Raw genomic sequence first — 27,907 nt, forward strand, 5'->3', positions numbered from 1 at the left:
AGCCTGCCTTCCTAACATCACCTCTAGTCAGCTATCAACTTAAATTTAAGAAGGTACAAACTGAACACCTTATCTTCCCTCACAAACTCTCTTTATTCTCCCCATTTTGTCACTGCTGACAGCATCAGTGGGGCCTGTATCATGGGGGTCATCTCAGACTGCTCTACCACCTCCCTTGCTCACCATATCCAAATTCTCGTGCTTCTCCCTCAAAAACATTTTTAAGATCACGTCTTTTCCTGCTATCCCTATAACTAAAATACTTGTTCAGGCCCCAGCACTTGGCTTGCTTACTGCCACCGTGTCCTCTCTGACCTCCCTGACACCTACCTTGTCCCACTTCAGTCCGTACCAAACACTGCCAGTAAGATCCTCATAATTCATTCTGGTTGTGTCACCCCATATCTTTGAATCCCCCCACATCTAGTTCCCATTTCTTGTCTTTGCCTTCTAGGACCTGCATCATTCTACCTGGCCCTATTTATCGGCATTTGTCTCTTTGCATGTTGCCAGCCCTGACCCCTCCTCTTTGCCAATGCAAAGTCTTGATGCACTGTTTGTCCACATCTCCAACAAATGCTCCCCACGAGTTGGACTGCAAGCCCACTAACTTCTCCTCTTTCAATTCCCTTCTCTACTCATCTACTTGATGCCTACAAGTAACTATAATGTGGTCACTGTAGGGTAATTCTTATTTACAATAAGACCACTTTACACTGCTCTGGCCCAAAAGGGGCCAGAATGCAGACATTTAAAATGGGCCCATAGCCTCTGCAGCGTCAAAACTCAGCTCTTCCTGGGGTTTGACTTCATTAACAAACTAATGATCAATAGGGTAGTAAAGTTCGATCCAAGCCTACTTCCTAGGTTTGGCTGCTTCTTTACTTCCTAATTCAGGGCAGTTCTATGTCTCAGATTCAAGATTCCTTTGACAGGGAAGTGTTACTCTGAAGTCTTCTTTTTCATTGTTTCCAGCTGGAGGGACTTTCCCCACAGTTTTGGTATTTGTAGCAGGTGCTGTGAGGTGGAGCTAGCTTCATCCCCTTTTTCTCAAACAGACCAGAATGTGCATTTTGTCCACTCCATCACAAGGCTTCCATTATAAATCTTATGTTCATTCCTCTCATAAGGCTGTACAGGAAATACAGTTTTGCAGGAAATAAAAAGGAGGAGGAACTTCAGGTCACCACTTTCTGTACTGCAGGAGAAATGAAGCCCATTTGCTGGTGTTAGAAACTGTCCATGGACCCTAGCATTTAAAAACACTTTCAAGGGATAATTCACGAAATAACCTGAGTGTTTGGAGGCTACGAGACTGTAATTCACATAATGAGTCTGGGTACATTTTGGCAGATTTTACAATGTTTACTCTATCTTTTTCTCCAATTATTTAATTAAGAATAGAATCTAGAGTAGCCAATACAATACAATACAAGTGCATTAATCAGAGGCGGGGATACCTAATCTGCCTCCTACTCATTTGTATTACAATATTCATGATGCTACAATGCAGATCAGTGTAAGCAGTGTCAGGGTCCATGGAATGGTATTTACCTTGTCCCATTATTACACTCCCTGTAAAGCATATATGAACTAGTACTCTAAGGAGATAGTGTGGATGTTCTAACAGTTGTGGAAACATGTTAACATAATGTCATTACTTACCTAATTTAATGTATGTTGCATTAAACTCTTTTTCGAAAGTACACCGTTACCTCGATATAACACCGCCCGATCTAACACGAATTTGGAAATAACACGGTAAAGCAGTGCTCGGGGGGCCGCGCACTCCGGTGGATCAAAGCAAGTTCAATATAACACGGTTTCACCTATAACGCAGTAAAGATTTTTTGGCTCCCAAGGACAGCGTTATATCGAGGTAGAGTTGTAGTTTGACTTTAGGCTACCGTGTATAAAGATCAAATGCTATCAGAGTAAGACACATGTTCTCTAGCATTAATTAAAATCCACCACTTGGCTAGAGGAGAAGGTGGGTAATGTAGATATGTCAAGACAGATATTCAATAATATCCAAGGCTTACTTGCCTAGAAGGTTTGGCACAAGTTGTGGTATATTTTAGCGGAACAACACTAAAGAAAAAAAACTCCAGTGAAAGAATATTTAAACATAGGAAGCTTTCATTTTTCCTTCAAAGAGTGCCTAGGCTATTTATTAATTGTAAATTAGTTTTGCTGTAATACAAGTCTGCAAATCAGGATTTATATATGTAGGTTTCAAACTTCTATTTATAGCCTCTTATTTTAATAGTTGATGCACCTAAGGTATCCAAGGACATTATATAATTGCATTCACAGTACTGTATTTGTCAATACACGTTAATATAGTAAATGAACTATTACACAAACTTATTAAAATTATGCAATAATGTCAGTGGTACAATTTGAAAGAGGCACAGTCAGGTCTAAAATTCAACCAATCTTCATTGTATATTTTTAAATTTCTACTAATCCTTGAACATATATCGGTTTTCAAAACAAAGGATGCAACATGTGTAAATTGTAATTACTACTCTCCAGGCAACCTTTCAGTCACAACCCCAGATAACTGGGTTTCATTTCATTTCAAGAGAGCAGTGCAGACTGACAGAGTGGAAGGACAAAGCAGCACGTGCATGCCCACAAACCAAAATGCAGCTGGCAGGTTTCATTTTAGACTTAGCAGCCCTGACAATATCTTTAAAGTATAGAGAAAAACCTCAACAACGACAAAAAAAAGCAGACAAAAAAAAATCCCAACACCTCCACAATCCACCCCCACAACAACTTGCGACAGACGTACCATTTTAAATACACATTATATTCATTAGAGGGCACTGTTTTTCTTATTTTCATTCTAGAATGCAGAGGGCATCCTAGATCAGACTGCTTTAGAGCTAACATATAATACGTATGAATTTTAGATGCAGAGAAAAAAAAGACTAAATATTATAATCCAAGCCTTCAACATTTACTGCAGTACACTGTTACCTCAGAAAAGGGAAAGTTACCAGGGGACGGTACTGCTCATAGATGTAATAACAGTAACTTCAAAATACTCAAATAAATAGTTAATGATCTACAAAGTATTAAAACAAAGGTATTACATAGCTAATTAAATCAACTCAGCAGAGACATTTAGATATTTTCACATATCTAATTAATAAATAAAGCAGAATGTTCTTGCAAGAAAATTAATAAAATCAGCAAAAAGAATTTATAAAGCTATTCAATTTCTTTCTTTATTTTTTATGCTTAAAAATGCTCCTGATAATGGCCTGGTTTGGAATGGGATAGAAAGTCTTTCATATCTGGGTCAATAGTCAGAATCCAACCTAGATCAGTAATGACTGAAAAATTATTACTTTTCAGATGGCTACTTGATGGCCTATGTTAAATGAAGTAATAGTCCACTTCCTAGGAGACAGAACTATAACTCGTAAGTCCAATTCAAATTGTAAGACCTATAATAATTATACCAATTATAAACACAGAGCTCTTCCCCCAAAAAGAATACATTTATTTAAAAGAAGAAGTTACCTAAATATAATTTTGCATGCTTTATTTGAATTGATTTGTTAACTAACCTTGAATCTATTTTTTTTAAATAAAACAAAGACCTAAAACACCATGTCAACATAACAGTGGGAAAAGAAGAACATTTGTTATCACCATATTTACCGAACTCCAAAAGAACGTGTGTGTGTGTGTGTGTGTAGCAGTCATTAGTATCTAATTGGTGAACAGGTAACACAGATCTTCATAGCAACCGTTCATAGAGGACTTCCTAGTGGAGTTTTGCTCTTCCCAAACTCTATGATTAAAAAATGTTTTCCCCTTAGGGATAAAATATACACCACTGAAGTCAGTGGGAATTTTACCACTGACTTCAACGAATGCTGGCTCTGGCCCTTAGTGAGGAATGATGGTGAGAAAAGTCTGCAAAATGGAAATAAAGAAAACTGGAAGAGAAAAATGTAGAGTTTCATCCTGTAAGTTACTGAGCTTTCCCATGAATTTTAATAGAGAGTAAAGGGTGCTCAGCATCTCTGGGCTGCACTCAGCACCTTGTAGTCTCAAATAGAGTTAAACAATATATAACATGAAAATGGAACTGACACTGTTCAAGTAGAATAGGTTTGTTTGGGAAGCAGAGATCACAGAAACTTACTAGTGATGCTCTACGAGAACGTCGACTCATCGGTTGATCAAATGGTGGACTGTTTATCTGCAGCTTTTCTAGATATCCATCAGGTATCCTGATGTCTGCAGGCAGTGACAAGCGCTTGTTCAGATCCTGGAGAAATAAGTAAATATTGTCAAAAGGACACAGGTCAATTTAGGGCTCAAAATTAGGTTTTGTTAAAACAAGTCTTTAAAAAGATTATCAACTGAAGTATTTCTACAATTAAAAAAAGAATCAAGGGAAACAGTTTACTAATTTAAAAAAATTACATTCTCCTGTCATACTTATAACACAAACACTTCAGCAACTGGCTACAAAAGGAGATCCAGAGAATTCAGAAACTGATCTAGAAACTAATTTACTGTCATAGGAAAAGCTGAATGAAATGTAAAAAGTAAGCAAATATAAATGGTAAAAAGTAATTGAGATTTTAAAAATATTTTCAGTTTCAATAATTTATGACGTAGAAAATAGGTAGACTCAAGACTAGTAAGGAAATCCCTTTTAATAAAAACAGTGAAATGAAAAGTGTCCCTTGTGTAGACTGAAGAGTTAGCTCTTCTGTTTTTATTCTGTTAAATATTCAAGTAACTTAGAAATTGGTTTTCAGTCTCATCCATTCCGCTCCTACCTTGCCAGTGTAGCAAACAGAACCACTTCAGCAAAATGGTCACTCCCTTATTTGAATCATATGACAATTACAATTTAAAGTGTCAAAAATACATTTCCCAGTTTACTGTGTTAAGCTCTCCTTACTTTGTTAACTTTTAGAACACTATCATCAGCGTGGGTCAAAACGCCTTTATATCGAGCAAATTTTGAAACAGAAATTCATGATATTTCTGAGATATAGATTTTCACAGGTTGTTTTCAGTTTGGTTTTGAACTTAAATATATCAGAAAATGAGACATCAAATATTCTTTTTAGTTGCTCAGTTGCCACCACAGAGATGTATTTGAAGGAGATACTGAGATACACAACAAGGGCAGATGAGTATCTCCTAAAATAAAGTCATTGTTGTCAAATAAATAGGGTTTACCAGGGTAAACAACTCCATGTTCAGTAACAAGCTGCCCATACCTATATACCCCTATATACACGTTGCTAAAGGAGCCAGTGCTCTTGGCTGTGCAGAGCAAAAACCTTGAATGCTTTTAACTTGGGTACCTCAGAGACTCTCTTGCTCATCATGTGTTTCCACAGCAATGGAGATAAGATGAGACACTAAAGCTAACAGCCTCCAGGTTTAAACAAGAATGACACTGTTGGCAGCAGGATGTTTTTAGTGAAGAATTCTTGACTCGGGAATTTGCTCCTCCCCTTGGTTCAACAAAGGCAAAGTCTGTTGACTAGTAGGGCATGCTGCAAAGCCTACCTATATGCTCACATTGCCTAACAGCTGAAGTTTTGATGGACTAGTTGGCTTGGGAAGGATTTAATGTTTACACTGTATTTGCATTACGTGCCTAGAATAATGTTATCCTGAAATAAATATACAAGAAAGCTGCATGAAATTCGGCAGTTCATGGCATTTCCAATAGGGATAGGCACACCACAATGCATGCCAGAGACTGACTCACATTTGTGCATGTGCTACATATTGTGGCCAGTGGATTTGCACATTTCCAGTGAGATGCCGCTGAGACCTGAATTTCTGGCACTTGGCTCACATCCATGAGGCCTCTTTCACTCACTCCCCAAATCCCTTAATGAGATATAATGCTATGTGCTTTATCTAGACTTCTGTAGTGAGTGAGGATTATGCCCAACACCCACGTCATGACGTAGTTTGAAAACTCAAAATGAATGTGTTTGATATTTTGAACAGAAGTATGAAATTAGGCACACAATTTGTAATAAATGAAGTGTTGCTGAGCATCTGAATGAGGGAGATGACTGAAATGTCAATCAGAATTTCAAGCTTCAGTTCTATAAAATATTAAGATTGTGGCTTCGCAGTTCTTGAATAATTTTCAGCTTTGATATTCAATAATTTTAATATCATTGGCAATTTAAACACTGCCTATTGTTTTTTTGGGAGCATGAAAGAACTTTACAACAAAGAAATTAGTTAATTATAGTGGGAGCTGGTAATGACCCCTCCACCTAGGTAACCTAACACTTGACACAATAAGCGATTCTTGTGACTTCTTTTTAAGAAGATCTAATGCTTCCATTGTTTGCAGAGGAACACGGAAAAATCAGCAAGGATGAAACCCTTGAGCTAGAGAAGTGCCTTTTCATTGTCCTATGAAATTCTGTTTCGGCTTACCTCAATTATAAACCATTTAAAAAAAATTCACCATTTCCTTACTGCTGTTTGCATTCCATGTGAAGACTTTGGCAGCATGCCAAAATAATAACCAAACACCAACACTCTAAAGAGAAGGCTTCATCCTGTCACCAAAGCATTACACGGTGTACTGGGAATGCGCGGGAGCTGTTGGAGCACTAGGGTTGGGGAGCACAGGGGAGAGGACTAGACCAGTGGCTCTCAACCTTTCCAGACTACTGTACCCCTTTCAGGAGGGTGATTTGTCTTGTGTACCCCCAAGTTTCATCTCACTTAAAAACTACTTGTTTACAAAATCAGACTTAAAAATACAATACGCTATTACTGAGAAATGGCCAACTTTCTCATTTTTACCACATAATTATGAAATAAATCATTCTGAATATAAATATTGTTCTTACATTTCAGTGTGTAGTATATAGAACACTATAAACAAGTCATTGTCTGTATGAAATTCTGGTTTGTACTGACTTCACTAGTGCTTTTTATGTTGCCTGTTGTAAAACTAGGCAAGTATCTAGATGAGTTGATGTACTTCCTGGAAGACTTCTGTGTAACCCCAGGGGAACATGTACCCCTGGTTGAGAACCACTGGATTAGACCAAGAGATCCAGGATCCAGCATACGACCCAAGCATTTCATCCTCCCTTCCCTGCCTTCTCCAGGAGCATAACATAGGGCAAATACTCCCCAGCTTCAAGGATAGAGGGGAGAAGAGAGTTTAGCTGGGTCCCCCAACCACCTCCTAGACCCAGCACATAGAATTAATAATCCACCATTTCCCCCCCTGGGATAACAGTGTACTCCTGCTGCCAGCTAACATAGTCCTGTAGCTTAAGTGGTAGATGTCCATGCTGTGGGTGCAGAGTTCAGTTCAATCCATGCTGATCATGCATGATACTATAATTTAAATAATTTTTTTTACAGATTTTTGTATATAATTAAATTTAGAAAAAATAAGGTTTACATGATGTGTAGATCAGCCCATGTAATGAACTACTCTGGTGAATCATTAAATTAAATATTATGACTAGGTTTTAAAAAGGTGCTGGATAATTTTATTACTGATCTACATTTGTATTGGTTTAAACGGAAATCTTGATAATGATAATAAAATCTGCTAGTTTCTGGTGATAAGGGTCAATAAAGTTTTTCTGTTTTTCTATATAGCACTGTACAGATGGGTTAGTGTATCACTTGGGGTGAAGGGTGAAGCATTCAACTTCACGTAATGCCTTCTCGGCACTGGATTCTAAACAAGCCAAGATTTACCAATGATCTTACCTACAGAAGCAGAATATTTTCATGAATTTAATTTTCCAATGCTTTTAAAATGTCATCTTCCTCAAGCATTATATTTGGTGAATTTAGGTTTTTCAGAAAGTCAAGTAATCATTCAGTAGATAGTATCTCATATTGGTTAACAGAGGCAGGTTGGCAGATTATGTTGAATTACCTACAGACTTTATGAAAGTAAGGCTGAGTATTACTATAGTAATACGTTCTTTTATGCTTGGTTCCCTATTAGAATGACCAGACAGCAAATATGAAAAATTGGAAAAGCGGAGGGGGGAGGGATAGGTGCCCATATAAGAAAAAGCCTCAAATATTGGGACTGTCCCTACAAAATCGGGACATCTGGTCACCCTATTCCCTATTAAGTGATACTGTTGGACAGCAAATATCTTAAGAAACTGTAGACCAGGGCATTTCAAGTGGTGGGCCACAACTCAGCGGTTGGTGCTGGGAAGGCATTCTCAGCTAGTTACATTCTACCAGACGAGAGGGGAAGAAAAGCAGAAATATTGCTGCAGTCCTTAAATCTAAGCAGGAGTTTATGCAGGGAAGGGAAGCAGCTTTCTCATGCCTGCTATTGCTGCTCTACTGTCATCTGACTGTGGCTTTGGCTACACTTACAGTTCAAAGCGCTGCAGTGGCAGCGCTGCCGCGGCAGCGCTTTGAAGCGCTAAGTGTAGTCAAAGCGCCAGCGCTGGGAGAGAGCTCTCCCAGCGCTGTCCGTACTCCAGCGCTGGGGCTTTGACCACACTGGCGCTTTGCAGCGCCGCAATTTGCAGCACTGGAGAGGGTGTGTTTTCTCACCCTGCTGCAGCGCTGCAAATTTCTAAGTGTAGCCAAGCCCACAGAGAAGTTCTCGCCCTCCCTTTATCCCTCCTTCCCTTCCTACAGAGCACTCTTCTTCGGAGCACAGAAACTGGTGCTTCACAGCTAGTTATGCAGCCTTGAAGCAGCACTGACAAACCAACAGAGCTAAGATTTGTGTGGGAAAGAGGGAACAGACATATAGCCAACCTCCAGTATCTCTCTCAATACCTCCCAATCCACAGAAATTGTCCCATTAGCATTCACATGTAGAGCTAGGTGAATAACTAATGTTTTAGTTCACTGGCAGTTCCAACCCCCTCCCCCTCCCCATTCAGTTCTGTTCAAAGCAAATCTGAAATTTTTCAGAATTTTTGGTAAATCAATAGTGTGTGCACATTTCATTTGACCCAAAAATATTTTCTTTCCAGATATTTTTTAAAAGGGCTTGATTCACAGAGCAAGGAGATGTCGATGGTGCCTTCCCTTATAACTTTACTCCTGAGGGAATTCTGCACCAAAAAATTTACAAATTCTGTGCCACCCTCCCCCCCGCGCACACAATATTTTAAAATTCAGCATATTTTATTTGACAATAAATAAATGTTGAGGCTCCGGCACAGCTGTGAGGAGCACAGGCCACTGGCTGCACAGAGGGGTGAGATCACAGCCCCCACCCCAGGACAGGGACTCAGCAGTAAAGCTGCACCCGATCGTGACACAGTGCAAGGGCAAGACCTGCCCCTGAAAGTGAGAGGGACAGTCACACACAACTGATCCGGGTGTGGGCAAGCAGGCTCAGCCTGGCAGGATCCAAGTGTGGAGGGGCTTAGTGTGTGGGGATCCAGGTGGAGGGTGAGAGGGTTCTGTGTGGGGCAATGTGGGTGTGGGTGGCTCACTGGGGGTCCAAGTGTGTGGGGGGGGGATATGGATGTGCAGGGGCTTGCTGGGGGGTGCAGGGGGAATGGGACTCTGCAAGGCGGTCAAGGTGAAGGTGGTTGGGGGCTCAGTGGGGAGGATCCAGGTGCTGGAGGAGTGGGGCTTGGGAGGTTGGGGGTCTGAATGCAGCTGGTTGGGGGCTCTGGGGTGGGTGTGGCAGGCTCGTCAGGGTAGTCCAGGTGCAGGGGTGGGTGGGATTTGTATGGTTCGGAGTACAGCAGGCTCAGTGGGGGAGTGTGGGGTCTGCGTGAGGGTCCGGAGGTTGGGGGGGTGAGTCTCAGTAGGGGTGAGGTCTGGGTGCAGAGGGCTCTGGATGCAGGGGGTGAGGTCAGTGGGGTGGGAATTTGGGTGTAGGGGGTCTTGGTGGGGGGGAGGGTTCTGGGTGTAGGGGGGAAGCTTGTCTGGGTATGGGGGTTCAGATGCATTGGGTTGGATGAATAGGGCAGCAGCTCTCCATACAGTGCTACCTCCCCTTGTGGCTGAGGAGCGAGCGGGGAAGGAAGCGCGGTGGGGCTGAGGGTGCGGAGCTTCCTGCAGCTGGGGGAAGTTTCTGGGGATGTGTCTGACCCAGCCCCTCCTTGCAGGAAAAGAGGAAGCTAGCAGCTGAGCCTGGTGCTGGGTAGGAGCCACCAGTCAGGGCATCCCCCCGTCAAGTGATTTACCTCTCCACCAGCTGCTCCGGGCACTTGAAGCGACGCACCCACGTTGCTGGGAGGGATGCGTGACCAGTCTTGTGGCGTCACTTTGCTTCCCCTTTAGAAAGTCATTTTTCTGCCAGGAAGCAAAACAAATCTGCGGGGGACATGAATTCTGTGTGCACACAGTGGCGCAGAATGCCCCCCAGGAGTACTTAACTTTTAGCCTAGTGGTTTAGGGCATTCATCCAGGATTGGGAAGACCAGGATTCGATTCCTCCCGCTCCCCCAACACACCTGACAGAGAAGGGAGCTGAACATGGTCTCCATGTTACCAGGAGAATGCCCTAACCACCTGCCCACAGAGTCATTCTTTCTCTGGCTCAATGACTATTAAGTATATCATACAAAGTGGAACTGCTTCAACTGCTAAAAGTTATAAGGGAGACAGGAGAAACTTTCCCCAGAAACCCCTCCCATATCCTGGGCAACTGTCCAGCCACTGGGCTAAAGTCACAAGGGGAATGCCACCACCATCCTATTTTATGAATGCCACCAAAGTCTGCTTGTGATCTAGACTGAAAGAAGGGCTTTTTGTTTGTTTGTTTTTTGCACTGAAACTATTCAATGAATTCATGTCAAATTTATGAATAGTTACAGGTCCACTGAAATTGCATTTTTCAGCAAATTAACTATTTGTCCAAAAAACTTCACACCACTCACATCACAAGCCCCAGCACGCACTAACAATGGATAGTTTTTACTCGGGCACAAATCTTACAGTATTTTGCAGATGGAAAGGATTGTGGGATGATTATTTGACTAAATTTTGGGTCAGAGGACCTAAAAAGGTTAACAACTACTTGTAAAGAACTGGAAACAAAATATTTCAGTACAGTAGTTAGAAGAACACACCTGCAAAGAACTTTTAAAAAATTGCTCCTCTAATCCCCTCCTTTTTTTTTTAAACCAGGAGCTATGAGTTCAATTAACTTTACTGAACTGTGAACTTTAAACTGGTGTACAGTGTGCCGACAATACATAATACAGGTAGTATGGGTCTGTAAGTAAGTACTCGTGAAAAGAACAGGAGTACTTGTGGCACCTTAGAGACTAACACATTTATTTCAGCATAAGCTTTCATGGGCTACAGCTCATTTCTTCTAATGCATAGAATGGAACACACAGACAGGAGATATTTATACATACAGAGAACATGAAAAGGTGGAAGTATGCATACCAAGTGGAAGAGTCTAATCAATAGAGGTAAGCTATGGTCAGCAGGAGGAAAAAAAAAACCTTTGAAGTGATAATTGAGATGACCCATAGAAGGTGTGAGGAGAACTTAACATAGAAGGATAACAACTGACTCAGACAGAAAAATACCAATACAAACAAAAAACCCACCTCCCTTATACACATAAGTCCCTAAACAGCAAATTTTTCTAAAAGAAAACACAAAAGGACCAAAAATATACTTTTTTTTAAAATTTCGGACTGTGGCTTTTTATCTGTACATGGATTTTGTGTAATGAAATATGTATCCAATATGTAAGTAAACAATTCTAAGGTGAGGGAGAATGAAAATACTTTTATTTTTTTCTGTTTTAAAATCACGATTATCTGTTAAGAATACATTATTTTGATATTTATATGTGAAATCGTCCAACAGTAAATAAAAGCAAATTCCTACTCAATATGTTAAACTTCCAAAAGCAATATATATATATATATATATATAGGTTACAGAGAGAGTGGAACTTGTATGATGGGAGATTACTAAAACTGTTTTAACATTGTATAATGGAGATAAGTTTAAGGAACATAATTAAGGTACTCAGAATTATAAAGAACATAGGGAAAATCATCAGTCCCCCTGTCGTTAATAAAAGAAGGGGGCAGTTAAAATTTAAAAGGTAGAGCAAATATTAAGGCAGTGATTATTTAGCATCCACTAGATAGCTGTTGATCTTTCCATGCATTATTTAAAACCTGCTACAGCAATTCTGTCATCACAAAAGATATATAGTAAATAAAAGCAAATTCCTTCTCAATATGTTAAACTTCCCAAAGCTATATATATATATATATACACTCTCTCTCTCTCTCTCTCTCTCTCTTACACTTCCAAAAGCAAAAGCAAAAGCTTTTGGAAGTGTGAGCGAGAGAGAGAGAGTGAGAGAGTGTGTGTGTGTGTATATATATATATATATATATATATATATAGCTTTGGGAAGTTTAACATATTGAGAAGGAATTTGCTTTTATTTACTATATATCTTTTGTGATGACAGAATTGCTGTAGCAGGTTTTAAATAATGCATGGAAAGATCAACAGCTATCTAGTGGATGCTAAATAATCACTGCCTTAATATTTGCTCTACCTTTTAAATTTTAACTGCCCCCTTCTTTTATTAACGACAGGGGGACTGATGATTTTCCCTATGTTCTTTATAATTCTGAGTACCTTAATTATGTTCCTTAAACTTATCTCCATTATACAATGTTAAAACAGTTTTAGTAATCTCCCATCATACAAGTTCCACTCTCTCTGTAACCTATTTGACACCCTCTCTCTTCAGCTTTTGAACTTTTGCTATAATTTCAAAAGTAAGACAACCAGAATTTGACATCCTATCCCAGGATGGTTAAATGAATTTATTTATGTATTTATTTATTTTTAAAGCAAGATTCATCTGATCTCAGAGTATTTTAAAAGATGGTAGTAGATGACTCCATCTACACAGCGAGCACAGAAATATTCTCAATTAATTCCTATCTCCCAGACACCCGGAATTCAAAATTTTAGACTTCAGAGACAAGATGTAGATTATGAATGCTATATATAAAAAGAAAAATCTTCACCTTAGGCAGTTAATGTAATGGCATTTTCCTTGCACGTCACCTTTAACTAACTTCAATTTGTATGCCAGATATTGTTACTTGAAGATGATAGTTTTTCAATTATGATTCTTTCATAACTATCCCTGGGGATATTTTATCACTGAACAAGTCATACTGGCCAGTAAGCCTGGTTTTGAAACAGGTCAGCTGTTAAGAATAGATCTGCTATATTTGTCAATGGATTTTTGATATAAAGAAATACTGAATTATGTTCTCATTGAGGTGTTTCAGCAATTCTTCTCAGTTTCCAGCCCTGTATACCTTAACAGCTCAAGTTAAAAAGTTAAATTACTTTTTGACCTTTTTGTAAACTCAGTTTAATTCTATTTTCTTACAGAACTCAAACAAATCTAGGGAGCCTGGTCTGGTGTCAAGATGAGGCCTCACTGATGGTATTATTACAGATAAGTAGCGCTTAGACTCATTTTGTTTGAAATGATCAGGCTGAGAAACATTTTAAGATTATGGTGCTATCCTTACAAATAATAAATTCAGAAGCAATCGCTGATCATGGACAAAAAGAGAAGAAAATGTGTTCACTACAGATTGACTGTACTTTTAAAGAAAAATCTGAGTGATTCTCAAAAGATGTGCCACTTACGTTTGCTGGATGGTAAAATACAGGCGAACCAGAGCATGTATTTATGCACCCATGAGCAACAGAGTGTTCTGCTTTATGCATCCTTCTTTGAATTTATCTCCAGAACACGCTACATGCCAGTTGTTTCACTAAAGGTAACAATATGAAGGAGAGCTTTCCCCCCTCTCCCTCTGCTTATCTTGCATTTCCTCTCCTCATGCATTGTGTGTATTCTCAATCATGCTTTAACATTAGAATAGAATCTTAATAATTAAGTGTAGACTGTGACAGACTGACAATATCCTGCAATATCTAGAATGAACTTTACTGAATTAAGTTAAACTTTATTGAATGAAATTTAGCATCTTTGGAGTTTATTGTATTAAATATGCAGTTGTGTATGTTTCAGAGTAGCAGCCGTGTTAGTCTGTATCTGCAAAAAGAACAGGAGTTCTTGTGGCACCTTAGAGACTAACAAATTTATTTGAGCATAAGCTTTCGTGGGCTACAGCCCACTTCTTCGGATGTGTTACTATGGAATTGTAGATACGTACCTTCTCTAAGAAACTGACTAAACCAATCGCTGGAAGCTATTAGGAATTTCAAAGGCCTTTTTGGAACAATACCTGTGAAGTGGATTTCCCAGAAGTACCCGAGGAATGCAAGTGACCTACCTTCCCTTGTCAATCTACACCCTGGGAAGAATACCCATTGTCTACTAATTACCTGCTCCTGGAAAATCCAGATCAAACCCATGAACTCTATAAAGGGTGGACTAAAGATGTCGTGGGGGTGCTAGTTCTGAACTGAAGCTGTGATGAACTTGTAACCACAGGGAAACCCCCTGGGGCTGGGGTTTGAAGGACTGCTCCTGCCAGAATCCATGTTAGGGTAGGGGGTTAACTCTATTAAGTTTATTAGGATGGGTAGTTTCTTTTGTTGTTTTTAATATGTTTTCTCTGATGCTTTTTACCTTAAAAATAAAGTAGGCTTGCAAAGAAAGTGCTGTGTGGTACCTTATAACTGTAGCATTTATGTTTGTTAACCATCTCTAAAGAGACAATAAGCAGGTTCTGCTAGGGCAGGCTGTCTCTGCTGGAGACAACACAGTATAAGCAGGGAACTGTACAGCCCAGAAATACTCCAGTCAGAAGGGAAAGAGATGTGCATCTCCACCCAGGAGAGGCAACAGCTGAGGAGCTGGATGCCTGCGTGTGTGTTCCCTATTAGGGGAAATACAGGTGTGGTTACAGGTCTGAACTGTGACAGACCACTTTTAATATTTGGTAGGGCACCAAAATCACATTTATCCCAGCTGTACCTAGTCTGGAATAAAAACTCCTGAATACCTGAGTTCCTCATACCAAGCTATTTCTCAGATCTGCCTTTCAATAATGTTAAACTCATAAGTTGCTGTAGATTTATACATCTGCCCAGGTTATTCCAGAATACCTTGCTTCGGGGTGTATGAAGCTGAAAAACTTGTTTTTGATCCTACTTGGCATATCTGCAGTGATGATTTAAGTGCAGCATTCCAGTTAGGCAATATAAAAACTACAGCTCCTGTAGTTTCAAACAAGTTAGAAAAAAGAAAGAAAAAACCCAGCCTCTCTGGCTTGCCCATCTTGTGTTCTCTTCAGTCACTCCAAACTGCTACTCTGAACATCAACTTCCTCATATTAGAGAGACAAAGGATGAGGTAATAATCTTTTATTGGACCAGCTTCTGCTGTTCAGAGAGAGAGAAGCTTTTGAGCTTACTCAGAGCTCTTTAAAGAAGCTCTGTGTAAGCTTGAACACTTGTCTCTCCAACCTACAGAAACTGGTCCAATAAAAGATATTGCCTCCCACCTTTTCTCTCTAATATCCTCGGACAAACACAGCTACAACAACACTGCATACAACTTCCTCATAGGCCATTCAATCAGGACACTCCCTTCTCAAGAGTCTCGTCACCAGTGGCACTCTCTTGCCTTCCTTGTCAAACTCAAACTTTTACTTCTCACATTCAGCTCTATACAATTCGACTCCTTTCCTCACTGCTTCTCTCATCTCCATTCCCCCTGTCCCTGCTCAACACAAATTTCCCAACTATCCTCGTAATTGGATTTGTGAGCCTTCTTCTATGTTGCACTTGATGCTGGGAAATCTCTCCCTTTCACCTAATGGATCAGGCTTCCTGCCCATCATTGAAATTCTGCCACAAATGTACACAGTTCCATGAAGTCTAATGACTTTAATCTACCAAAGATGCAGCGCTAAACTGTTTTTAAGCATGGGGTTGGCAGTTAGAAGAGTTGGGTTATATTTCTGACTTATGCCAATTCACCATGTAGCCTTAAGCAAGACTTGTCTTGGGCTTCAGTTATCCCATCTGTATAAAAAGAAATACTAAAGCTTACAGAGCGACCTGGACTGCTTTAAAATCTATAGATTAGAATATGCTATAAGTGTAAAATATTTATTTTTTAAAAGATGCACTGGTATGTTCAAGTATCTTCTGATCACCCTGTGTACTTTGTTTTAGAATGGGGACGGTGTTTTTCTCTGTTTTACACAATGCAGAAGACATTATTGATGATCAGAAATATTACATATTATTAACAAAATGACAAAGGAAACCACAGAGCCACATGGAAGGATTTGTTGCAGAATTTCAGATTCCAACTCCCACTATGTCACATGCTGCATCTCAAGTAGGAAGGGGGAGAAACGAAAAGCCAGACTATTTTCATTTTTGTCTTCCACCAATGTGCCAGTTTGCAAATTTTTGCTTGCTGTTAGACTGGCAGTAGAAGGCAACAATGAATAATCTTCTCTGAGAGACACTGGGCTGCAAATGCTGTCAATTTCTCAATTACTAGAATGACACAGTATTTCTTCAGAACTGTTCCTTTCATTTGTGCCTCCCACAGGTGTCCTTACAACTGGAGTTTTAAAGTAACCAATGCTCAAGATTCTTCCTGTCATTGAGGTAACAGGAGGTGAAAATAAAAGCAGCATAGCAGGACCAAGTTATAGGGAAGAAGTTAATGGAAAAAAATGCCTAACTATCCAAAACTATCTGGTCTCAGACATCAACCAAAGAGAATTATGTTGCCTTTGATTTGTAATTTCTTTAGAGTCCCAATTCTTACTGTTTGGGGTTCTAGGCTGCATACAGTAATCAGACAGATAAGGCACTTATTTTCCAGACCATTGTAGTGCATGTTGGCACAGACCAAGCAAATAGATGAAAATGTCATGTTCACATTTCAGGATGAACTTTGGGATTTGATCACTGAGATTTTTTACCGTCACCACCAAGAAAAAGAATTGTACTTTCAAGTCCATAGATGTCAGCATGATTGCCCAAGTAATCAACAATAGGTCAAACGAAAATGATTTGTTCTCTTGTGGGCGTAAGTATCAGCCTGAATCAGCCATCTCACTAGTTTTAGCTAGTATCAGCAAGACAACATGTCAGCTGCAGCCACAAGCTGCTCAGTAATGCTTTTGTTCACTGAAGAACACTTAATGAGATTAAACAAACCACATAATAATTTGTCTACTCTACACAGTTCAACTTCATAACAAGCTAACCCTAAAAGCCTGGTTATTTCTATTATATACATTTACATACCCCCAGCACAATTTACAAGTAAAAACGGACATAATATACTATATGCTATTTACTGTTATGCAGACTGGAAGCAAAATAACAAATGAAAAGTATTTGTTTGTACAAATGAGAGACGAGACACTAATGTAGAAGCCTATATCATACTTATGGACACTTATACCGTATTTCTATGCTTTGCTATGATTCTATACGGTATTGAGTTGTTTTTGAAGGCTGCCGTATCAAATTTCACTGCATTTTTGTAACATGACAGAGTTGGCACACTTACAGCCAAATGGATTATCTAAAGAAACCTGACATATAATAAATTTGCTACAGGCAAAAGTTAGCAGAAAAGACTACCACAGAGAACAGATTTACAGATATTTTTTATTGTTCAGTTATAGTGCTCTAGACTTAGTAATTTCTGCAGCCTTGAAATGAGAAACCAAAATCTACACATACAAAACAACAACGTCCGTTCCAGACAATGTGCAATCTTCAGAGGTTTTTTGTGTGTGTTTTTATTTGTTTTTTTTATAAAAGAAACCCTTGTTAAATAGGCATTTTAGTTGGTTGGTTTAATATCTTGGGAGGGCTGTCTATGCAAATTGTTATCTTATTGGTATATGTTTATATTTTGGTAATGCCCAATCCTTTTACTGTGACCAACTGCAAGATTTTTTTTTTTAAATCTATCCATGCATCCATTTAGTCTCTATTACATTATACAGTTCCTAGCACAATTAGCCCCTGGCTTCTATGCAGTATGGTAATACAAATAATAATAATTTCAAAGCACAACAAATATCTGTCACTGGGATAGAGGAAGACAATACAAATATGACAAGTCTATACTCATTAGGAGTGATCTGACACTGGCTAACATCTAGATAATACTTCACCACCAGAATGATGAATAAATCCACAGGAGAGTAGTATTTTCTAATTTTTGAAGAAGCCAAATAAATAAAAGTATCTGATGAGTAACTATACAATGCTTATCTAACCACAGGCTTCAGGAAATGGTGAAACATGAATCACACTACATTGGCTCACTACAATATCCTCCCAGGTCAGGCACACGCCCCACTAAAGGTAGTGACTAACACTTCCATCATATAGGAAATTAATGTTTCTCCTACACAGAATGATTTACAACGGATTGTTTTAGATCCCATATATGACTTCACTTTGCTGATAGCACTAGCTAAATTAAATGCAACTACTGAATGTTCTGTTAAATGAAATAAAACACATGAAAGTTATATTCTGAAGCCCTCTTCTTTTTTAACACAGTAATTATTAAATAATTCAAATATGTGGTCGTGGACCTCACATATTTGGGTTATTTTCTTAGATTGTTATATAATTTCTGAATTAAATCTCACTAGAAAAATTAAAAAATATCTACAAATGATCACCACCACCATGCAAATCAATTCAGGTCTGTATGGATGATTCTCCAACCAGCCTAACAAACTATGACTCCAATTCAAGAAAGTAGTAACTTTAAGAACATGCTGAGGTGCCCTTCCTGAATAAGGATACTTTTGTGAATTACATCCTAAAGACTCAGAGATGTTGAATGCTTTAATTAAATGATGACTTCAGATTTTCACTTATGCTTAGTGAACCAATTTTTCAGACTTTTTGTCACCCAGCCTCAGTGTTCACACCATTGCTTAGAAAATTAAATTGATTAAGAACGACTCACTGAACATAAAAACTGTCGCTCCCCTGCAAATATATAAACCAATATATACTGGGTTGGGGTTTTTTGTTGGCTTCAGGATGTGAGGATCTTAGGCCTGGTCTACATTACAAGTTTAGTTCGAATTTAGCAGCGTTAAATCGAATTAACCCTGCACCCATCCACACAACTAAGACATTTACTTTGACATAAAGGGCTCTTAAAATTGATTTCTGTACTCCTCCCTGACGAGGGGAGTAGTACCATCGACATTGCCATTTTGAATTAGGGTTAGTGTGGCCGCAATTCGATGGTATTGGCCTCCGGGAGCTATCCCACAGTACACCATTGTGACCGCTCTGGACAGCAATAACTCGGATGCACTGGCCAGGTAGACAGGAAAAGCCCCACGAACTTTTGAATTTCATTTCCTGTTTGCCCAGCGTGGAGAGCACAGATGACCACACAGAGCTCATCAGCACAGGTAACCATGCAGTCCGAGAATCAAAAAAGAGCATCAGCATGGACTGTATGGGAGGTACTGGATCTGATCACTATATGGGGAGAGGATTCCGTGCTAGCAGAACTACGCTCCAAAATGCCAAAACATTTGAAAAAATCTCCAAGGGCATGATGGAGAGAGGACACAATAGGGACTCACTACAGTGCCACGTGAAAATTAAGGAGCTCAGACAAGCCTACCAGAAAACCAAAGAAGCAAACGGAAGATCCGGGGCAGAGTCGCAGACATGCCACTTCTACGCTGATTTGCATGAAATTCTATGGAGGTCCACCACCACCACCCCAACCCTGACCGTGGATTCCAAAGAGGGGGTAATCTCAGCCATGGCTGAGGATTCTGCGGATGGGGAAGGTGATGATGATGAGGACGACGACAAGCTTGCGGAGAGCACACAGCACTCCGTTCTCCCCAACAGCCAGGATCTTTTTCTCAGCCTGACTGAAGTACCCTCCCAACCCTCCCAAGGCGGTATCCCAGACCATGAAGCCATGGAAGGGACCTCTGGTGAGTGTACGTTTGTAAATATAAAACATAGTTTAAAAGTAAGTTTTTTAAAATTATTAATTTGCCCTGAGGACTTGGGATGCATTCGCGGCCAGTACAGCTACTGGAAAAGTCTGTTAACGTGTCTGGGGATGGAGCGGAAATCCTCCAGGGACATCTCCGTGAAGCTCTCCTGGAGGTACTCCAAAAGCCTTTCCAGAAGGTTTCTGGGCAGTGCAACTTTATTCCGTCCTCCATGGTAGGATACTAGTAGAAAGTAATCTGGTATCATTGCATGACAAAGCCTGGCAGCGTATGGTCCCAGTGTTTGCTGGCATTCAAGCAACATCCGTTCTTTATCTTGCTGTGTTATTCTCAGGAGATTGATATCGTTCATGGTAACCTGGTTGAAATACGGGAATTTAATTAAGGGGATAGAGGTGGCCGTTCCTACTGGGCTGTTTGCCTGTGGCTGAAATGAAATCCTTCCCTGCAGTTAGCCAAGTGGGGGCGGGGGAGGGGGGGAGGCGGAATTGGTGCTGAGCTTTTCGCGTTTGGCTAGCAGGGATCTTCCCTGATACCAGCCACGCGGTGGGGGGAGGGGTAAAGCGATCATCCCAGAGAACTGGATGGATGGGGGTTTAGTTTGGTTTTTGCTGCTGCACGTTAACAGGAAAACCACAGCACTCAACGGGCTTTGCTTGGTATGTGGGAAAGGAGGGCACTGCTTTTATGAAGGCTGCAGAAGCCGAAAGACAATGGCTTACCATGGCCGCATGCAAGCCGAATTCTGTTGCCTGGACCTGCGTCTGTGATCTCTAACACCAAAGCCGCAGGCACGCAATATTAAGATGCAAAATGCGACTTTGTACTGAAATCATGTGTTATGTAATGTGAATAGTGTTGATCACCGTGAAAGAGTATAAGCATTGTTCTGTAAAATGTATCTTTTTAAATACTTCTCTCCCTTTTTTCCCCTCCCTCCCAAAGCTGCAAATTTTTCAAGCCTCCCTCCTCTGTCCCAAAGGCTATCTTGGATAAGGCGGCGAAAAAAAAGAACGTGAGACGAAATGTTCTCTAAAATCATGGAATCGACCCGCAATGAAAGAGCTCATCTGAATGAGTGGAAGTACAGGAAAGATGCCAGTGAATGTGACCTGTAAGAACGTGAGGGGGAGGCTCCATGCACCCGCTCACTCCACCCCAGTGGACAGCCCAACCAAAAGGCTGTCATTATTTTGAACTTTTGAAGTGACCTTTTCCTTCCCTCCTATCCTCTTCCCAAACCTCACCCGGGCTACCTTGTCAATTCTCTCCCTCTTTTTATAATCAATTAATAAAGAATACACGATTTTTAAATGATACTGACTTTATTTCCTTAGAAAGCAAGCTGTGATCGAAGGGGTAGGGTGGGTTGCTTACAGGGAATGAGTCAATCAAGGGGGCGGGTTTTCATCAAGGAGAAACAAACAGAACTTTCACACCGTAGCCTGGCCAGTCATGAAACTAGTTTTCAAAGCTTCTCTGATGCGCACCGCTTCCTGGTGTGCTCTTCTAATCCCCCTGGTGTCTGGCTGCACGTAATCAGCGGCCAGGCGATTTGCCTCAGCCTCCCACCCCGCCATAAACATCTCCCCCTTACTCTCACAGAGATTGTGGAGCACACAGCAAGCAGCAATAACAATGGGTATATTGGTTTGGCTGAGGTCTAAGCGAGTCAGTAACGTTCGCCAGCGTACCTTTAAACGGCCAAATGCACATTCTACCACCATTCTGCACTTGCTCAGCCTGTAGTCGAATAGCTCCTGACTACTGTCCAGGCTGCCTGTGTATGGCTTCATGAGCCATGGCATTAAGGGGTAGGCTGGGTCTCCAAGGATAACTATAGGCATTTCAACATCCCCAATGGTTATTTTCTGGTCTGGGAAGTAAATCCCTAGCTGCAGCCATTTAAACAGAGTAGTGTTCCTGAAGACGCGAGCGTCATGAACCCTTCCCGGCCATCCCATGTTGATGTTGGTGAAACGTCCCCTGTGATCCAGCAGTACTTGCAGCACCATTGAAAAGTACCCCTTGCGGTTTATGTACTGGTTGCCCTGGTGCTCCGGTGCCAAGATAGGGATATGGGTTCCATCTATCACCCCACCACAGTTAGGGAATCCCATTGCAGCAAAGCCATCCACTATGACCTGCACATTTCCCAGAGTCACTACCTTTGTTAGCAGCAGCTCAATGATTGCTTTGGCTACTTGCATCACAGCAGCCCCCGCAGTAGATTTGCCCACTCCAAATTGATTCCCAACTGACTGGTAGCTGTCTGGCTTTGCAAGCTTCCACAGGGCTATTGCCACTCACTTCTCAACTGTCAGGGCTGCTCTCATCTTGCTATTCTGGTGCTTCAGGGCAGGGGAAAGCATATCACAAAGTTCCATTAAAGTGCCCTTACGCATGCGAAAGTTTCACAGCCACTGGGAATCGTCCCACACCTGCAACACTACGCGGTCCCACCAGTCTGTGCTTGTTTCCTGGGCCCAGAATCGGCGTTCAATGGCTAGAACCCGCCCCATTACCAGCAGGATCTCCAAAACACTGGGGCCTGCGGTTTGAGAGAATTCTGTGTCCATGTCCTCATCACTCTCGTCACTGTGCTGCCATAGCCGCCTCCTCCTCGCCTGGTTTTTCAGGTGCTGGTTCAGTATAGACTGCACGATAATGCACGAGGTGTTTACAATGTTCATGACTGCTGTCTTGAGCTGAGCGGGCTCCATGCTTGCTGTGGTATGGCGTCTGCACAGTTCATCCAGGAAAAAAGGCGCGAAACGGTTGTCTGCCGTTGCTTTCATGGAGGGAGGGGTGAGGCTGTACCCAGAACCACCAGTGACAATGTTTTCTGCCCCATCAGGCATTGGGATCTCAACCCAGAATTCCAATGGGCGGGGGAGACTGCGGGCACTATGGGATAGCTATGGGATAGCTACCCACAGTGCAACGCTCCGGAAGTCGACGCTAGCCTCGGTACATGGACGCACACCGTCGAATTAATGTGCTTAGTGGCCGCATGCACTCGACTTTATACAATCAGTTGCCCAAAATAGATTTCTGTAAAATCGGAATAATCCCGTAGTGTAGACATACCCTTAGGAGAAGACTGTAAAACTATTCCCAGGAATTACTGATACAGTAGAAGCTCAGCGTTACGAACAACAGAGTTATGAACTGATTGGTCAACCACACACTTCATTTTGGAACTGGAAGTATGCAGTCAGGCAGCAGCAGAGACCAAAAAAAAAAAAAAAAGCAAATACAGTACAATTCTGTGTTAAATGTAAACTACTTAAAAAAAAATTTGACAAGGTAAGGAAATTGTTTCTGTGCTTGTTTTGTTTAAATGAAGATGGTTAAAAGCAGCATTTTTCTTCTGCATAGTAAAGTTTCAAAGCTGTATTAATTAAATGTTTAACTTTAACCTTTTGAAAGGACAACCAAAACATTTTGTTCAGAGTTACGAACATTTCAGAATTAGGAACAACCTCCATTCCCCAGGTGCTGTAACTCTGAGGTTCTACTGTAGTATTAAGAACCAAAAGTTTTAATTTCTATTATAACACCAGAATCAGACTTTCCTGTTATAATATTTACTAGCAAAAGTCAATAAAGCAAAGGCCTCACTGCAAAGAATTTAAGGATGTATTATTACCTTCAACATCTCAAGTAACTGTGGCCACTTTAGTATAATTAAACAAAAACTCAAAATGCAAACACACACTTTTGGTTTTACTTCCTTGGACATGGGAAAAATCTTGAAACAAAACCTCCAATATCCCTCAAAAATTAGCTATATATAATATTTAAATATCTCAAAGTTAAAACTAGTCTCCATTGAGTCTGTGAACAAATTTCACATGAATGGCAAAAATATGTATTTTTAATGGTTTCTTCTTAGCAATATGTTTAATAAGATTTTTAAGTCCAATTATGTGCACCTTAACCACCCAATATCAACTATGCTTTCATAGAATCATAGAATATCAGGGTTGGAGGGGACCTCGGGAGGTCATCTAGTCCAACCCCCTCTCAAAACAGGACCAATCCCCAACTAAATCATCCTAGCCAGGGCTTTGTCAAGCCTGACCTAAAACCCTCTAGAATCATAGACTCTCAGGGCTGGAAGGGACCTTAGGAGGTCATCTAGTCCAACCTGCTCCTCAAAGCAGGACCAATCCCCAGACAGATTTTTACCCCAGTTCCCTAAATGGCCCCCTCAAGGATTGAACTCACAACTCTGGGTTTGGGAGACCAATGCTCAAACCACTGAGCTATCCTTCCTCCCTCCAAGGAAAGAGATTCCACCACCTCCCTAGATAACCCATTTCAGTGCTTCACCACCCTCCTAGTGAAAAAGTTTTTCCTAATATCCAACCTAAACCTCCCACACTGCAACTTGAGACCATTACTCCTTGTTCTGTCATCTGGTATCACTGAGAACAGTCTAGATCCATCCTCTTTGGAACCTCCTTTCAGGTAGTTGAAAGAAGCTATCAAATCCCCCCTCATTCTCTTCTGCAGACTAAATAATCCCAGCTCTCCTCATAAGTCATGTGCTCCAGCCCCCTAATCATTTTTGTTGCCCTCCGCTGAATTCTTTCCAAGTTTTCCACATCCTTCTTGTAGTGTGGGGCCCAAAACTGGACACACTACTCCAGATGAGGCTTCACCAATGCCAAATAGAGGGGAATGATCACATCCCTTGATCTGCTGGCAATGCTCCTATTTATACAGCCCAAAATGCTGTTAGCCTTCTTGGCAACAAGGGCACACTGTTCACTCATATCCAGCTTCTCATCCACTATAACCCTTAGGTCCTTTTCTGCAAAACTACTACCTAGCCACTCGGTCCCTAGTCTGAGGCAGTGAACGGAATTCTTCCGTCCTGAGTGCAGGACTCTGCACTTTTCCTTGTTGAACCTCATCAGATTTCTTTTGGACCAATCCTCTAATTTTTCTAGGTCCCTCTGTATCCTATCCCTACCCTCCACCGTATCTACCATTCCTCCCAGTTTAGTGTCATCTGCAAACTTGCTGAGGGTGCAATTCACACCATCCTCCAGATCATTAACAAAGATATTGAACAAAACCGGCCTCAGGACCGACCCTTGGGGCACTCCACTCGATACCAGCTATCAACTAGACATGGAGCCATTGATCACTACCCATTGAGCCTGATGATCTAGCCAGCTTTCTATCCACCTTATAGTCCATTCATCCAGTCCATACTTCTTTCACTTGCTGGCAAGAATACTGTGAGAGATTGTATCAAAAGCTTTGCTAAAGTCGAGGAATAACACATCCACTGCTTTCCCCTCATCCACAGAGCCAGTTATCTCATCACAGAAGGCAACTGGGTTACTCAGGCATGACTTGCCCTTGGTGAATCCATGCTGACTGTTCCTGATCACTTTCCTCTCCTCTAAGTGCTTCAAAATTGATTCCTTGAGGACCTGCTCCATGATTTTTCCAGGGACTGGGGTGAGGCTGACTGGCCTGTAGAGTTCCCCGGATTCTCTTTCTTCCCTTTTTTAAAGGTGGGCACTACATTAGCCTTTTTCCAGTCATCCGAGACCTCCCCCAATCGCCATGAGTTTTCAAAGGTAACGGCCAATGGCTCTGCAGTGACATCCGCCAACTCCTTTAGCACCCTGGGATGCAGTACATCTGGCCCCATGGACTTGTGCTCGTCCAGCTTTTCTAAATAGTCCTGAACCACTTCTCTCTCCACAGAGGGCTGGTCACCTCCTCCCCATACTGTGCTGCCCAGTGAAGTAGTCTGGGAGTTGACCTTGTTCGTGAAGACAGAGGCAAAAAAAGCATTGAGTACATTAGCTTTTTCCACATCCTCTGTCACTAGTTTGCCTCCCGCATTCAGTAAGGGTCCCACACTTTCCCTGACCACCTTCTTGTTGCTAACATACCTGTAGAAACCCTTCTTGTTACTCTTAACATCCTTTGCTAGCTGCAACTTCAAGTGTGATTTGGCTTCCTGATTTCACTCCTGCATGCTGAGCAATATTTTTATACGCCTCCCTGGTAATTTGTCCAATCTTCCACTTCTTGTAAGCTTCTTTTTTGTGTTTAACATCAGCAAGGATTTCACTGTTTCATATTAATTCTGCCGGGAAGAGAGATTCTTTCATTTCTTTTTAATTGACAGATTTGGATAACAGATACATGCTACACTGTAACAAACTGGTATTATTATGACTGGAACTGCTTACAACAATCAGTCATTCAGAAGCTGCATTCCACACGTACAAGCTCCCCAATTAATTCAATGATCTAGCCTTTAATCAGAGAAAAAGTTATATAGTACATTTTATAAAAATAATTTTGAAAACACCAGAACTCTGATCAAATGTAGGCAATAAAGCTCAATTACAAGTGTCAGTTTAAGGTGAAAAAATGCATAATTACATTAAACCTTTGCTATAAATTGTGCCCAGAGTAGTTTTTGATGGATGCTGTGAACTGATTTTTATTATTTTGTTGTTTAGTAAGTTCATGGAGCTCAGACGCCATGCAAATGAATGTAAAGAAAAGAAAATGAAAAAAAAATGTAGTTCTGTTTCTCTGACTAAATCATATTGCAGGATTCTCTCAAATTCAGGTATTAGCTCCTTATCACGAATCAGGCTGAACTTCCTAAGTTCTTAAGGTTTTTTACTCTAGGAGGGCAGTCATAGCAGGGAAAAAACAATCCAGGCATCACGTGCCATCCCTTGCTGTGTTTAAGCGCCTGTCTCTGAATATTCTAATCCAGTGGTCCCCAACGTGGTACCCGTGGGCACCATGGCGCCCGCCAGGGCATTTATGTGCACCCGCCTAGTGCCCAGCAGGGGAGAGAAACCGCGGCCCCGTGCCTGCTGGGGACAGAGAACTCCGGGGCCTGCAGGCTGCGGGTGCTGGTGTTCCCTGTCCCTGGCAGGCGCGGGGCCGTGGCTTCTCTCCGGGTTCTCCGGTGCTGTGGGCTGCAGGCGCCCGTGTTCTCTGTCCCTGGCAGGTGTGGGGCCCACCTAGTGCCCAGCAGGAGAGAGAAACCGTGGCCCCGTGCCTGCTGGGGTCAGAGAGCTCCGGGGCTGCAGGCTGCAGGCACCGGTGTTCTCTGTACCTGGCACGTGCAGGGCTGTGGCTTCTTTCCGGCTTCTCCAGGGCTGCAGGCTGCGGGTGCCAGTGTTCTCTGTCCTCGGCAGGCACTGGGCCGCAGCTTCTCTCCGGCTTCGAAGCTGGAGAGGAGCCGTGGCCCCGCCCCTGCCGGGGACAGGGAACTCTGGGGTTGCAGGCGCCAGTGTTCTCGGTCCCTGGCAGGCGCGGGGCCGCAGCTTAAGCCAGAGAGAAGCCACGGCACCGCACTTGACGGGGACAGAGAACTCCGGGGCTGCAGGCTTCATTCTATGTTAAAGTAAAAATAATAAATATATTTGGACCAGCAGTTCAACAATGTTTTACTTTTTTAAAGTAAATAAGATGAAAACTATTTGATATTTATTTTGTAAAAACTCCTTAATTTTTCTTACAGGTAGATAAAAAAGAGCAAATTCACATGGTAAAGTGAAAGAGTAATTGCCAAATAATTTAATTAATACCTTTTACATGTAAAATTACTCTTTTTATCTTATGGATTCATATATTGTATAATATTAAATATGATGTTTTTCTCATTAATGTACAAATACAAAATAAGCCTTGAAAAATTGTTGGCGCCCGCCACACTCTTCTGAAAACATGAATGTGCTACTGGCCACAAAAAGGTTGGGGACCACTGTTCTAATCAGTGCCAGTGATTTTGTGGGAGGCGAAGTTCCCAAAAAGAAAAGACAATGCAAGATGATCAGCATAAGATAAAAACATGCTTCAGATTAAAAATTAAAACAAGATTTTTAGAGAAATAAAACAACACAAAAAAGGCAAGGTCCAAACAC

The 27,907-nt window shown here is 41.3% G+C and overlaps 1 protein-coding gene across 1 annotated transcript in view; it reads right to left on the reverse strand.

Annotated features, from left to right (window-relative positions):
* CDK17 (cyclin dependent kinase 17) overlaps positions 1-27,907 on the reverse strand; it is a 184,579-nt gene that overhangs the window by 24,406 nt on the left and 132,266 nt on the right. The window contains exon 5 of the mRNA XM_044982975.1: positions 4,169-4,294. Coding sequence (XP_044838910.1) covers positions 4,169-4,294 — 126 coding nt within the window. The remainder of the gene's footprint in view (positions 1-4,168; positions 4,295-27,907) is intronic.

Source organism: Mauremys mutica, chromosome 1, assembly GCF_020497125.1.
Source record: "Mauremys mutica isolate MM-2020 ecotype Southern chromosome 1, ASM2049712v1, whole genome shotgun sequence".
NCBI lineage: Eukaryota > Metazoa > Chordata > Testudines > Geoemydidae > Mauremys > Mauremys mutica.